This window comes from Xenopus laevis, chromosome 3L, assembly GCF_017654675.1.
Source record: "Xenopus laevis strain J_2021 chromosome 3L, Xenopus_laevis_v10.1, whole genome shotgun sequence".
Lineage (NCBI taxonomy): Eukaryota > Metazoa > Chordata > Amphibia > Anura > Pipidae > Xenopus > Xenopus laevis.
Window position 1 is genome coordinate 89,716,738 of NC_054375.1, and position 16,707 is coordinate 89,733,444.

Genomic DNA, 16,707 nt, shown 5'->3' on the forward strand with positions numbered 1-16,707 from the left:
TGATCCAATCTGCCTTAGACACAAATAAGGAAATCTACATTGAATACCACATTCTGCGCTGTACCTGAGATACTTCATGTATGCAGGACCGTATACCAGGCACCCAGGTAGGGTTGCCACTTCTTCTGGAAAAAAATACCGGCCTTCCTGTATATTTATTTTTTTCCCTATTAATAACATTGGGATCAGCCATCATTTTTACCAGCCATGCCAGTAAAATACAGGCCAGGTGGCAACCCTACACCCAGGGTGTCTTTCATAGACTATACTGTTCAGCAACCTTAAACAACAAACACATAATTAGTCAATTGCGAATTATAAAAAAATCAGATATACATTTTCATGCAAATACAATCTTGGGCCGATTCACTAACTTCGAGTGAAGGATTTGAAGTAAAAAAACTTCGAATTTCGAAGTGTTTTTTGGGCTACTTCGACCATCGAATGGGCTACTACGACCTTTGACTACGACTTTGAATCGAACTATTCGAACTAAAAATCGTTCGACCATTCGACCATTCGATAGTCAAAGTACTGTCTCTTTAAGAAAAAACTTCGAACCCCTAGTTCGCCATCTAAAAGCTACCGAACTCAATGTTAGCCTATGGGGAAGGTCCCCATAGGCTTGGGTAACTTTTTTTGATTGAAGGATATTCCTTCGATTGCTGGATTAAAATCCTTCGAATCGTTCGATTCAAAGGATTTTATCGTTCGATTCAAAGGATTTTATCGTTCGATCAAAGGAATAATCCTTCGATCGTTCGATCGCAGTATTTGCGCTAAAATCCTTCAACTTCAATATTCGAAATCGAAGGATTTTAATTCCCAGTCGAATATCAAGGGTTAATTAACCCTCGATATTCGACTCTTTGTGAATCGGCCCCTTAATGTGTACAGGCACACCTAATCATGTATAAAAAGAGCTATTCTTTATTTAATCCATCGGGGTTAATTTTATACAGTTCATTAATCCATTGCATTTCCATTGTTTGCAATTTCAAAAGCCTATTATTACTTCTAATTACCTGTAATTTTTCACTGACTGGGACTGATTAAATGTTTGCTAATTGTGGATTTGTGTTTGGAAATGCAATAATTGGATTTTTTGAGCCCATGTATTTTTGCCTTTGGCCAGACCCAATAGCTGCATGGTATTTAGTAATTAATGTTAATGTGTGCTGCAAACTACACTAGTGTGAGTGCAATAGAGTACCAGAAAGAGGTCAGGACAAATCAGTTTCCAAATTTACAAGATATTAAAGAATAAATAGGTAAGAGGAATCGAGGATAGTCTATTCATTGCTGCTTTAGTAGTCTTACAGTGTGTGATAACATCAAGGGGCAGATTCACTAAAGGGCGACGTGGCTAACGCTAGCGACTTTTCACCAGCATTACCATCCGCAGCGACATCGCCAATCAACTAACAGACGCAGACGCCAATTCGCTAGCGAAAGAGACCATCTCTAGCGTTCGTTTGCACTTTATCGGCAGGCGACTTTTCGCTCTGGCGTAAGGTCGTTACTCCGCAAATTCAGTGAAGTGCGGATTTTACGAAACGTTACCCCTTTTGCCAGCGTTGACTTCGCCACCTCAGACCAGGCGAAGTGCTAAGATGAAGCTACATCTTCCTCAATCTTCAGTCACTTACATCATATCCTGTCTGCCGAAAATGCATTAAAGTTGAAAAAAACGCTGGTGACTTTTCCTTTTTTTAAGCGGGATTGCTTGCAAAAGTCCTAACTTGAACTTTTTTTGGGTAACCGGTTTTCCCCAGACATTTCATAGCAAATGGAACATTCATTTTACAGTGGGCTAATTTGTAAGGCATTACATTAACTCTCTTGTCTTTATTGAGGTTCACTGGACATTTGTTTTAAAAAGTGGTAACTTCAAGCATTTGCACCAACATTTATAATAAAGACCTCGATATAACTTTAAATTACCCACCGTATGCAAACCTTAGCGCAAGATCACTGTTGAATTTACACTAGGCACAAACGAACGCTAGCGCATCTTCGCTATGAAAAGCTCGCACTGATTTCAAAATTGAATATAAAAAATCTGTTTGCTCTTTTGAGAAATGGATTTCAGTGCAGAATTCTGCTGCAGCAGCACTATTAACTGATTCATTTTGAATTTTTTTTTCCCCCATGACAGTATCCCTTTAATATTCTAAGCTGTACTACTATTTTTAGTGGATGATGTCACTTAGCTTTAATAATACTCAAACAAATCTTATTTCTGTGATAACCAAATACCTTGCTATAAGTATTATCTCACTCGGACAATACAGAAAAAGCATCAAAATAATAATTTTTACTTAAGCTGCCATGTTCTAACTTATTTATAGAATCAATTACCTGTGTCTGACATGATCTTTTTCTCTTCTCAACAGATACAATCTCTCCTCCTCCCTCCACAGCCATCAACCAGACAAACAATTTTGTAAGAATTACATTTAATCCCAATGTTGTTCAGCAAGCAAAACTTTCACAGAATGGAATTTTGGGCGATTTAGTTATTAGATATGATGTACAAAGAGAACTCAGCGTGGGAGACCTGCAGGTAACACCACCGAAAACTATTAAAATATTTATAACAGCAGGAAACCAATTGGATTTGTGATGACTTTACAACCCCATGAGTCAGTGACAGAGTCTAGCCAAGGGTTTAGATGCGTCCACACATTATTCACTATAGCAGAAGTGTTTTCAGGAGTAATCTGTCAGAGTTTTGTAATCATTTTGCAGCCATAGCCTGGGGGCCCAGGCTAATGTCTTTTTTTCTGCATTTAAAAATCTAGATCTCACAGTCTATCCCCTTCAGAATGCTGAACTACAGCCCGGGATGTTGGTGTGATGTTTGAAGTGCCTGGTTTAAAGCCAATTAAACTCTTTCCAGACCCAACACAACAGTATTAGGGTTAGATTTCCTAATCTATAAAAAAGCAACATTTAAAAGCTTTGTAGCTTTCGGGGACTGGTTTCCCACCAGGTACACATCTCATGTAGCCTTCCTAAAATTGACATTTTTTCATACACAGTTTTGCCTTTGTTGTCTTCCTAGGTTTTGAATGGATACTTTGTGCATTATTTTGCACCTACAGATCTACCTCCTCTACCAAAAAATGTGGTGTTTGTGATTGATACCAGTGCATCCATGTTAGGAAAGAAAATGAAACAGGTAAGGATAAGTGAACGCAATAGCTTTACTATTAATAATTAATCAATCAAATTGATGGGATGTACTGAATAATATGTAAATTGAAGTATATTACTATGATGAGAGGTAGTCCTTCCACTCCAACTCTTTAGATACCTACTAGTTTGATTCAAACCTAGAATACCTGACATATTACTTGTAACTAGTGATGGGCAAATAAATTTGGCAGGCCCGAATTCAGCGGCGGCAAATAAATTGGCAAAACTGCAGTGAAAATTTTGGATGCGTGTCGGAAAAGTCGCTCACGTCAAAACCGGTGCGTGTCAACATTATTCAGATGCCCATTGATTTTAACGCCAGCGTCAAAATTGATGCAATCCTCAGAATTGACGCGGGCATCAAGATTCATGTTTCTCAATTTTTCACCGTTTTGCAAATTTTGTATGGACAAATTTGCCCATCACTGCTTGTAGCGATAAAATTACATTTTATGGCATAATTTTGATTCAGACAAAATTAGTGGCGTTCAATCTAAAACCATTTCCCTTTGAGGTAAAGACACACTTCTGCTGCAATATGATGAAATATTTGAGGAGATATACCGTACCTCAATTCCTAATTTTCAGATTTGGCAGCATACTTAAAATTGTTGGGTTGGCTCTTCAAGAAAATAAATTACACTCTACACAGCTTCCAATTTTAATGCAGTGTGCTGGCTTTGAAGTTTGTGGTCTCTCTTTAGGCACAACCTAGGGGAGTGACACTTTTACAGAATATCCGCAGGAAAGTTTCAAAATCACAGGTTGTGGAAATGCCAAATAACTGTCACAAGAACAAGTAATTGTTTAGAGCAGCGTTCCCCAACCAGTGGCTCTTGAGCAACATGCAAAGGGTTGGTGAGCAACATGTCACTCACAAGCCACTGGTTGGAGATCACTGCTATAAACAGTTACTTGTTTTTGTTATTTGGCATTTCCACCAGGTGTACTTCCAAACAAAGCCTCCTGTAGGCTGCCTGTTCATAGATGTTACCAACTAGCCAACCACAGCCTTTTTTGGCAACCCCCGAAACGATTGCACCTTTCCTTACTATTGCAAACGAGGCCTTGGTTTTTTTTCTAATATCTTAGGATAGTTCTGCACTAGGCATTTTATCATTGGGATCTTCTCCAGCTTGTATGTTTTGAATGATGTGCCAGCTAGGAGAGATTTAGGGGACACTCACGATGTGACAATCTGACCCCCTTCCCCCCTTTATTCCTGAACAGCTATTTGGATGATCCAACTTCAGGAGGGTGTTTCCAGACTTTTGTATATTAATGATCTTAGTCATTTCACTGTATCCTTAGATGGGTTCTTCTAAAGTTTCCCGTGTTCTTACAGGAACCTCACATAATTGCTCTATAGAAACTAGTTCCCTCAGAGGAAGTTTTATTTATTTACAGCCAAGGATAAAAATACTGAGCAACTGTGACTCATAACAAAAGTGCTCATGTATCCTTAGATGGGTTCTTCTCAAGTTTCCCGTGTTCTTACAGGAACCTCACATATTTGCTTTATAGAAATTATTTCCCTCAGAGGAAGTTTTATTTATTTTCAGCCAAGGATAAAAATACTGAGCAACATTAAATATGAACTTTATTAGAAGTTCCCATGTACACAGTGTAAGCTTGTGCTGATCAACAAACAGAAGTGGTTTAGTCAATATTTTCATTCCACTTAATAATAATAATAATAATAATAACAATTTAAAATGCATTGCTTTTTCTTTTTTGCTCAGACTTAAATGTAAAAGTTATAGATGAGAGAATCAGTTCAATCAGTTCAATAGCACACACAAATGATATAATTATTTCTGGATCATGTACCAGCCTCAGAGAAAACATTCTCTTGTGTTTTCTGTTTGAGCATTGTTTTTATTAAGCTTTGTCAGCAACAGATGGATTTGCCAGAAGTGACTCCAATACATTGAAGTAACCACTGTGACTCACAAATTTGTGAGCTTGCTATCCAAAAATCCATTTATCTTTACTTCTTGCAGAGTTTCTAAGGTGTGGATGTTCCTGGGTTCCTTCTGGGCATGGGACAATATTTGTTTGGTGGTGATACCACTGGTAGAGGGGATACTAAGAAGAACTCATCAGCTTTATTTAACATATTGTTAGATTATTGGAAATGTTTGTGCTGATGTAAGAGATGAGGAAGCAGATAAAGATGAAAGAAAAACATTACTTTAAGATCAATGTGGCATTAATGCGTAATGTAAGATTGGGCCACGGACAGTGATGCAACTCTTAGTACTTTGTGTTTATTTATAGGACCATCAAATAATATAAATGGGCTAAGAGCCTTGCAGTGAGATTCCTGGTTTCTTATTATGGTAATACAGAGTCAAACATTCAGAGAACCTGATCACCATAGGATTCTATATTTAAAGTGATAATGACACTAAAAATTCTTTTTTCAAAATATTAATGTACATTAAAAGTTACCTATAGGTCATGCTGATCGTTTTTCACTGATAGTTCTGCTTTTGATCTGATCTATGCCCACATCACCATCATGTATGATCCATAATTCATTTTTCCATCTCACATGAAAGAGAAAGAACATGTTCAGTGTCACAAATGTCCTATTCTCACTCCCTGGCAGACAGTTGGAGATACAAGGGGCTTCACATTGCAATCACAGGCAAATTTCCAAGTCAGATCCTACAGTAGTAAACTTACTGTGTTTGTGTCTCAAGGACAAATGGTAACATGTCAATGGTTCACAAAACAAAATAATAATCTGCTTTAACTGGAGTCCTTGTATAGGACTCCTAGCATTTTCCTCAATGCCAGATTGGTAGCACAGCCCTTGACCCTTAGAAAATATGTCTATGTATTTCTAAACTGCTGGCACCTAGCCTTTCCACAATAATGAAACTGATGGCTGCTTTCCAAATGTAGTTATTCACAAGTCTGCCAAATATACTATAAGGCTGCTGCAGAGCAAATAGCAATGCAAACTTCAGTACATCCAATTCCAAATGCAGCCTCATATTTGTAATTAAAAGACATTCAGAGTATGTTTATTTCTGCTTAAGTGTACAACTGATGTGCTTACATTAAAGTGAGGTGGTTTTTTTAGCAGTTAGTCTATACACAAAGCCTTTAATCGTGATTCTCATTGATATTGATTGCCGTGAGAATGCCTTTGCATGTCAGGAATGTTTGGTTTGTAGCCATAAGTACAGGTTAAAACAATTCTGTACAGCCACATGTATTCAACCCTAACAATACCTGTACCTGTAATATTTGATTTAAGGTTCTAAACAACATAAGCTTTATTTTGTGTGTATTTTGTCTACACTCAAAAAAAAATATGTATTAAAAACAATGAACAATACATTTCCAACAATGGTTGATTAAAGGTGTTCATAGGAGAATTCAGCAACTTTTTAGGTCTACTGTTATATGTAAATAATTTAATTTTGATATATTTGCCATAAGAATCTTTTCACAGGCAGATATATTTTAATTGTCATCTGTCTACAGATAGACTTGTGCCACTGTGTCTGCAATACCCTCTGCTTAAAGGAGAAATAAAGTTTAAAGGGATCCTGTCATCGGAAAACATGTTTTTTTCAAAACGCATCAGTTAATAGTGCTACTCCAGCAGAATTCTGCACTGAAATCCATTTCTCAAAAGAGCAAAAATATTTTTTTATATTAAATTTTGAAATCTGACATGGGGCTAGACATTTTGTCAATTTCCCAGCTGCCTCAAGCCATGTGACACTTTCAACTGGTGCAATAAGTTCAGTATATAAAATATGGAATTTATAGTCATATTCATTTTTAGGGTTTTGTTATCCTTTAAGGAGTTATAATAGGATCATGTACACATTCGGCTCAAATACAGACTCACACAAAAAGACATTTAACTTTTGTGACAAAAATCTGGAATGGCTTGCAAGTAAAAAGATCTGTTTTAAACAGAAAAATAAGCCAATGTTTATGGTGCTGCATTCTTCTATTGAGAACTACTGAGTGTTTAAATAGCAAAGAGTTCATAGATTAGCTAATAAAAAAGTATAGGAAATGCTCAAAAACCTTATTGCCATTTGGGACTTCCATAAGACATCCGCTCAACAGGAGAATTCTCATAAAACCAATCAATAGGTTCCTCCATTGGCGAGGATAAATGTAAATATGGAAGTCTCTGTCATTCAGTAACTGAAATAGCAGCCAAGATAAACCCATAGGGAGAACATAGCAGAATGGCACATCCCTGCAAATAAAATGTACCCACATTGTGTATTTGAGTAGCAAATGTAGTTTATATTAGGACTGCTCTAATGATTTCAGTCTGTCTGTGAACAAAAAGAAATGGGTAATTAACATGTATTGCCCTTTGTCATAGCAGGATTTTTTTATTTTCTTAATTTGAAAAAAATGTGTAATTTTACTTTAGACTAAATTCTCTGTTGGCTGATCTGTCAGATACCCCATAGTAGCATTTAATTGTGTTCAGTATATAAGTAAATATGAATTAGAAGGTCAATGGCCTGTGCAACAGACTGATCCACCTATGTTGCATCGGAGTCCTGGGGAAGGTCTAGAAGCCTGTGTATAAGGAATGTGTATTGCTAATGTAGGAGTTTTTTGGAGACATCTTTTGTTTTGGCCTTCTTGGGTTGCTATAAATTGTATTAATTTGATGTTTATGCCTTATGTTTTGCACTCTTCATTTAGCAAAAAGCAGGTAGCACAAAATGTAAATGTAGGGAAAAGGTTTGTTTTATAGATATAGAAGAACAGACAAACTGCAAACTCTTGAACAGCTGGGTACTGACGACAACGGAATTTCGTTTATTACATACCAGCTTCTTGAAGAACAAGCCCGCTAATGTGGACTATTTTCATGCCATGTTTCTCTTTATTACTGAAGTAGCATTTCATTGATTAGAATGAATGAAATGATTTTCACATTAAAAAAAATCTAACTTTTGGCTTCAGTTCACAGACTGTAGAACACCAGGTCCAGTCTTTTCATATCCGACACATAATCCTTTGTAATAATAATCTGTTTTAAATGATAATTTTATGAAGTTGAAGGGTGCATATTGCAGTGCATAAAAAACCGCATCTGAATAAATGCCCAGTACATGACCCCTATTAAATTACCGATACGGATGCCCAAAATTTACTTGTAAAATAGCTTTGCATGACAATTAAATCTAAGGTGTATGTTTGTCTGAACAAGGGAAATTTGATAGCATAAGTCACTGGCACATGGGTTGATGTAAATGATTAAATGCTGTGAAACATGTTCTGTAAAGGATAACAACCCTATATTAACCTTCAAAGCAATAGTTGACCAAGAAGTTGACAAAGCCTACCAAACTGTATAGCCATTCTGTCAACCCTCTTTAGTCTTTAAAGTAGCACAGTAATTCTTAATTCAATAGTTTTGTCCTTGTCCTTGTTGAGGTGCTACTTTTTAGGTTAGTAAAGTCAACCAAACATCCCTGATAGTTTAACTAACAGCAACACATATTAGAGCCTTCTACCCTAATTTAGATTTTTAAAATCTCTCTAAAATAGTTTTCAGTTAATATGCAATATATTGTAATTTGTACTAAGGACATTTTCATTCTGCTCTGCATCTCCATAAAATTGACCTGCATTCTGGTCATTCATGGGTAACCTTAAAATGTCAGGCTACTCCAAGTCTAGATGAATAAGATAATTATATAAAATACTGCGAATGTGAACACATTTTACAGTTTACTTGCCTCCGTAAGAGCATCTGTAAAGCAAAGATACTGTACTTGTAAAATGTCATTCTGAGTAATGTTTAACAAACTGAACAAAGCTGGACATGGTTATAGGATGAAAAACAAACATGGAAAGTGCAAAGATTCCACTGCAATGATGAAACTGGGAAAAATTACATATACAGTAAGAAATGCAAGGCATTTAGTACAATAGGTTACTGCTGAGTTAACTAATAAATTGTCCTTTAGAGCCTGATGTAATAAATGTACCAACAGCCACACAATTGTAAGAAAAGGGTCAGTGACAAAACTGTTATTTTTTAAAGAGAGAAAAAAAGTAGGGTTAGGTTTAGTTTCATGAAGAAACGTATCTCATTTTACCCCTGTACATTTAATTGACTTTCAAGGAAACAAATATATATGATTTTAACCAAAAATGACCATGTTGCTTAATTGTGTCTGTTTTAATTTGTTTTTTAATTAGTTTTTTCAGTCAAATTATTGCACAGAAACTGATTATTGAAACGGGGATAAATAGAGCTAATTGTAATGTAAAATATAATTTTTGGTTTCTTCTAGACCAAGGAAGCCCTTTTTACAATTCTTCAAGACCTTAGACCTCAAGACCATTTCAATATCATTGGCTTTTCTAACAGAGTCAAAGTATGGCAGCAGAATCAGATGGTGAAAGTCTCTCCCAACAATATCAGAGATGCAAAGAAATTTATTTATGGCCTTTATCCTACAGGAGGTAAGTGCTGTTAAGTCAGTTGTGTTTATGACATTTTGAACATGACATTCTTTGGACAGGACTTCTCACTTTTTATAATTATTATGACTTAATCCATCACTCTTGTTGCTGGTCATCCTCTTCCTGTTTTACCTATTACTCATCAGGGCATAGCTGTGTTTCAATTTAATTGGGTCTTCTCATAATATGTCCAATATAAGAAATGAACAAAATAAGCACGCACTCCTGCACCAGCCAATGAAGATAAAACTTGACTTTTATGTCATGTTATTAAAACCACATGTCCTAACGTGTTTCGTATCTACTGATGCCTAATCATAGGAACCTTGCCTATGATTATGTATCATAGGGGGGTTTCACATACCCGGAACAAGTACTCTTTACATAGACAGCCTTTTCATCTATCCCCATTTAGGATTGACCCGCTTTTTTGTATTTCAACATAAAATTAATTTGAACTCAACTGAACTTGTTACTCAACTTTTTTAAAAGAGAGCAAATTAGCCTTTAAACATTTCTCCACCTAGAATCATGAGGTCATCATGCCATGGTTATCCACATAATTTATATTTTTAATATAACTGTTCCTTTTATTTTTAAATAGTAATGCAATTATCCACATCAATTTCTTTTGTTACGTCTGTCTGTCCTTTGGGAAAGGGATTTAGCTGCACTTAGAATAAAAAAACATTTATTATTTACTAGAAAATTAAATGAAATGAAATCATTACAGTTTGTCTTCCTGAAACTAACCATGTACCATATACTTTTTTCTCAAACAAGAAACAAACATCAACCAAGGTATTCATGTTGGAGCCAAGCTTCTTAATGACTATCTTGCTAGTAATGGAACACATGAGAAGAGTGTGTCTCTAATGATTTTTTTGACGGATGGAAGACCTACCATTGGTGAAAAGGATTCTCCAAAAATCTTAGGCAACAGCAAAAATGCCATCCAGGAAAAGTTTTGCCTGTTTAGTATTGGTTTTGGTGACGATGTTGATTACAATTTGTTGGAGAAACTGGCTCTGGATAACTGTGGTATGATGCGACGGATACGTGAGGATGAGGATGCAGCTTCTCAGCTTAAAGGGTATGTAACAATGACTCTACTAGTAACTAGTAACAATTACACTACTAGTATTATGCTAGCATAACAATCATTATTAAAGGATAAAATGCCTTTATTTTTTACAGTTGTGGACAGTTTTAGTTTTTACAGAATACTACATATACCTACTAGTAATATGGTAGCATAACAATTGAAATGGTAAAGCTAACATGCCTAAAACAATCCCATAAATATTTTGCCCTAGAATAAATACAAAATTACAATAAACTGATTATTAATCGCCTGTTTTAAGCACAGATAAATTACAATACTTTTGGGATATAATGTGCCTTGAGATCTTTCTCTTCAGCCCAGTCATTTCCATTCATTAAAGGGATACTGTCATGGGAAAAAAAAAATTTTTCAAAATGAATCAGTTAATAGTGCTGCTCCAGCCGAATTCTGCACTGAAATCCATTTCTCAAAAGAGCAAACAGATTTTTTTATATTCAATTTTGAAATCTGACATGGGGCTAGACATTTTGTCAATTTCCCAGCTGCCCCTGGTCATGTGACTTGTGTTCTGATAAACTTCAATCACTCTTTACTGCTGTACTGCAAATTGGAGTGATATCACCCCCTCCCTTTCCCCCCACAGAAGCCAAACAAAAGAACAATGAAAATGTAACCAGATAACAGCTCCCTAACACAACATAACAGCTGCCTGGTAGATCTAAGAACAACACTCAATAGTAAAAACCCATGTCTCACTAAGACACATTCAGTTACATTGAGAAGGAAGTTTGCCAGAAAGCATTTCTCTCCTAAAGTGCAGGCACAAGTCACATGACCAGGGGCAGCTGGGAAATTGACAAAATGTCTAGCCCCATGTGAGATTTCAAAATTGAATATAAAAAAATCTGTTTGCTCTTTTGAGAAATGGATTTCAGTGCAGAATTCTGCTGGAGTAGCACTATTAACTGATGCGTTTTGAAAAAAACATGTTTTCCGATGACAGGATCCCTTTAAGAAAGTTTCAACACATCCCAGCACAAAGTACCTGTTTTGTCATCATAACCATGAAGTAATCATTCTTTTCACAAAACATTTTGAAAAAACTTGAATTCTAAATGCTCAGACCTAAAATGGATTTCTGACACTAATACAATACACTCAGGAAATGTCCTACAGACCTCAAGAAAAGTATATAAATAAAAATGTCTGGAAAGTTTTCTCAAGAATACATCTCAAATAAAAATGTGATTATTTAAAATTAGCATTACAATGTAAGCATTTATTCCTTCTGTTTTATTTGCCAGTAAAGGCTATCCCACAAACAATTCATTTCAATTGCCACAATTTGTCGTGGTTTTTAAAATGCCGCTACTTGCCACAGATGCTCTCAATTCCTTATAACAGGAAGTGGCAGGAGTTATGTCATATCTACTACTTGATTTCATTAAGATCTATGGTAAGTGTAGCAAGCGACAGGGCTGTATTTAGGTCCGGTGAGACCCTAGGCACCGAACTTTAAAACGCCCCCTAACATCTGTATGTGACATTACATGCATGGGTGCACATGATGCCACTTCTGGCCTATATCACTTCTAGTTTGCCAGCAGATTTATACAGTAAGTGTCCCGCAGTTGTTGGGGGGGATTATTTTCCTTATAAAAATGTATTCAATTATACAGGCACCCATGGGCCATCCCCAAAATCTGCCACCCTAGGCACAGGCCCTCAGGTGCTTATATAGAAGTACAACGAATACTGAATGTTGCAGTTTTGTGTGCTAATGTTTGCAGGGGTCATTTTGGGATTTCCTAGTAGCAAAAATTGTGGCAGTAAAATAGTCCAGTACTTGCCCATATGCTATTGTCCTAGCATGGCTGTAAACAGCAGAAGGAGCACATGCACTAAGTTGCTAATAAAATAATTACTGGAAAAATGATTTTGATACTGCCATTTCTAATACACTGGGTGTCACATTAAAAGCTCTCATTGCCATTATGCTTCAAAGTTTTCCACAACACAGCTCGATGCACGTATTATAGTTTCAAGCATTATGCATATTGTGTGTAATGTATATCATGTACAGGCTATATTAACTTAATTAAAGAAGGTCTTAACTACTTGCATAATATCATTAATAATGTGTAAGGATGACAACTACCTCCACAAATGGTATAATTAAACAACATCTAAATTCACATTTATAACATCATACATTAGGGGGCACATTTACTATGGGTGGAAGTGAATTCAAAGTGAATTTTCGAATTCAAAAACTTCAAATAGGCGATATTCGAGTTCGACTCGAATTGAAAAAACTTTGAATGTTTGAAAATCGAAGTACTGTCTCTTTAAAAAACTTAGACTTCGCCACTTCGCCACCTTAAACCTGCAGAATTGCTATGTTAGCCTATGGGGACCTCCTAGAACCTATAGCCAACATTTGGCTAAGTTTTTAAACCTTTTTTAAAAAAGGTTTTTTTAAAAAAAAACATTTGATTGATCGAATCGAAGGATTTAATCGATCGATCGATTTTACTTTGATCGCATATGGCAATATTCGATCAAAAAAAACGTAGACTTCGAATATCGAACTATTGCAACTCGATGTCGAATTTCGAAGATTTTTTCACTTCGAAACTCGACCCTTAGTAAATGTGCCCCTAGGTATCTAGTTATCTATACTTGAGAGTGTGTTCTCATACATATTTTTTTTTAAGAAACATCTTCCTAATATTTCTATGATGCAGCACAAACCTGTTGTGTAGGAGTGTCATTTCCAAACAATTTCATAAAGGGACAAAATGATGTATTATAGAGCTGAAAGTAATTGCTTCTGAAGCGTTTTGCTCCGTGCCCTATACCTACTGAACTACTCTTTGCAGAGGGTAATTGAAATTATTTTGTCTTCTGCAGATTTTATGATGAGATTGGAACTCCATTGTTATCAGACATTCGTATTGATTATCCACCGGACAGTGTACAATATGTCACACAAAATATGTTCTACAACTATTTTAATGGGTCAGAAATAGTTGTTGCTGGAAAACTGTTAAATCGTTCCTCAGAGACTCTCCATGTTGAAATCACAGCAAGTAATGGAAATAAATATGTTGTCCTAGAAGCTGACATAAAATTAGAAGGTGTTGGGCAAGCAGAAATGATTGGATCAGAGGTCATTGAGGACAATAAGGAATACAAAAATCATATTGAAAGGTTGTGGGGCTACCTGACATTTAAGGAGCTTTTAACATCTTGGCATAAAAGTGATACCATCAAGGAGAAAGAAGAAATAATGGACAAAGCCAGTAAGCTTGCTCTGCATTATCATTTCGTAACTCCATTTACACTACTAGAAATGAAGGATTCTGGGTTTCAAGCAGATCTGCCAAAAGAAGAGTCAACTATTCTATCCATGGATGGTATTGGCCAAAAACTGCTTAATCTTCAGGGAAAGAAAGCTCCACAAGGTATTTAATAAACTGTTACTTATTTATAGATTTTACTTTGTACATATATATTTTACTTTACTTAAAACAGATGTTTTAAGTGAAGTTACAGTAAATATTTTTCCAGTAAGTGTTAATATGCAGTCTATAATAAAAGGGGGAAACTATCTCGAAAATGTAAATTTAATATAAGCTTCACCATACTGACATTTTCTAAACAGAATCATTTAAAAATTCTGTACCGTTTCTTTGATCAAGTTAATCTTCACTATCTCCCTCTTAGCTTCTGTCTCTCTTCATGATTTTGATTGACAGCTCTCTTCCCTAGCTGTTGTATTAGAGATAACTCAAGTAACTGGGCCAGCACATACACAATCTAACAAAACAATTGACTTTGAGAGAGAGAGAGACAGAGTTCATTTTATTTCAAATAAACTGCTAATAAAAGTGTGGTGTTGAAACTCAGTAACATGGTGTGTAATTCTCTCAGCAAATCCTCAAATTATGAGTGCTACACTGAAGTAGACACCCCTATATAAAACCAATAAACACTTTCTCTTAAACATCCTCATTTTAAGAGGTGGTGGGAAGAAATCACTAGAATGGGTGAGCTTTTCCTCTGCATCAGGAAAATTAAAAAAAGTAAGACAGTGCTACGCAATATGTTGGCGCTATATAAATACATGTTAATAATAATAATAAGACAATATGGGCTCCATGTTTTATATAATGTATGAAATAGATTGTTTTTCCTTATTCTCTAGGGTCTTCCCCAAGGAAGTCAGGCAAGCAAAGGACATCTGTATCCAAAACATCAGGTAAGGTGATACACTGGAAATCCCCAACCCCGATTAAACACCAGCTGTATGCCAAAGGGGAGGCATGAAATAATGTTTTGTGCAACCTTGTTCCTTAACTTCACAGGAGAATGATATGTCCGGTCCTAGCATTGGGAGCATTGACTTCCCAAATAATGTAATCAGTTTTTCCATAAGCTTAAGAAAAATTAAAACCATCCATAAGGTTATGATCTGTATTCTAACAACCGTTTCCATTATCAAGGCCCTTTATGCATTATGTAATCACATGTAACAGGCTCTTACAATAACAATTTACCAGCTCTGACTAGTTCAATAATCATTCATCAACCGGCTGCCATTCTATGTATGCTACACTAACAAACACACTTGTATCTACAGGAAATATGTTGATGACGAGGCTTTAAAGTACATTTTTAGTTTTGTAGCATAATATCAATACAATGATGAATATCTTTCTAATGCAATGTATTACATTTGGTTTTGCCAAAAACACACATGAATACAGGTACTATAATCTTAAAGGTCCAACAAAAATCTTCTTAAAGCTTTGTCTAATATCAAAGGCTCCTCTACATGCTGGGTGTATGTATAATATTTTTCACGGAGCACTACTAACATCCAGTGCTGTACAAATAAAATACATTCAACTGCAAAAGGCATATGTTAAGATACAAAGTTGGAGTTTTTGTGATTAGTTAATTTAAAGAGACATATAGAACAGAAATAAATGCACTTATAGTGGATGGGGCATTAACTTATCAGATGCTGAAATTAGTTATAAAGAGGTTAAGAAAGTGTTTGTTAAAGAGGAATTTATGGTTTGGATTCCAGAAGTAAGGGGCTGGAAGAGAGGAATGGGTGGTAAATCTTGTGAGAGAAATGACTCGGAAAATTATGAGACAAATCTGCAAAAAGCTGCAAAAGTCTAGGCAGGATAAGATGAGGTTATGGATAATTGTTTAGTAATGTTGTAAAATAAACTGCATATTAACTTCGTCATTCGTTTGATTTGACACAGAAATTATCCATTAAACAGGACTGGTTACAGCATTTAATGTCAAATGTCATATTTTACTTTACCAGAATGTCATATATTACACCATCATTTTGTTTTTCTATGACAATATTTTACACAGAACTATGTGATTGTGTAAAATCAATACACAGCTTGATAAATTTACAGGATTTGATATAGACCTGTACTTCATCCTGTGTGATCTATACCAACCAACTCAGTCCGCTTACTCCTGTGCAAATAACCCTGATCTGGGCTGTGCTAGTGTATATGATAAGTGCATTAGCAAAACTAAGGCCACAAAGACCTTCTGCTTCCTAGTCGCTGACCCCCTTTCCCACCCAGGTATAAAATCTAGGTAGATCTGTGCTCAAGGCCTTTACTTGCCCTGTAACAGTTTTGGAGACATTTATCAGTTTAGCACAAAGTGTTATTTTTTATCATTTGGACACAAGATAGCTTCTTTTGTCATAGCAGCCTTCTATCTACAAAAATGAAGGTGTCTTGTGGGATTATGAATGCAGATATATAATTAATATTTCCCCCACTTACCGAATTATGGGCCAGATTCAATTGAGTGAGAAAAACCTTTTCTCCTAATTCAGTTCCAGCTCTTTTCCCATAGAGATAAACAATAAACAGGGAGATATGTTTTTCCGAATTGATTTGAATCTCAAATTG

The 16,707-nt window shown here is 35.8% G+C and overlaps 1 protein-coding gene across 1 annotated transcript in view; it reads left to right on the forward strand.

Moving 5' to 3' along the window:
• itih5.L (inter-alpha-trypsin inhibitor heavy chain family member 5 L homeolog) overlaps positions 1–16,707 on the forward strand; it is a 35,623-nt gene that overhangs the window by 15,307 nt on the left and 3,609 nt on the right. Inside the window, exons 6-11 of the mRNA XM_018252747.2 lie at positions 2,397–2,566; positions 3,068–3,184; positions 9,507–9,678; positions 10,462–10,771; positions 13,658–14,211; positions 14,955–15,008. Of these exons, the coding sequence (XP_018108236.1) occupies positions 2,397–2,566; positions 3,068–3,184; positions 9,507–9,678; positions 10,462–10,771; positions 13,658–14,211; positions 14,955–15,008 (1,377 nt within the window). The remainder of the gene's footprint in view (positions 1–2,396; positions 2,567–3,067; positions 3,185–9,506; positions 9,679–10,461; positions 10,772–13,657; positions 14,212–14,954; positions 15,009–16,707) is intronic.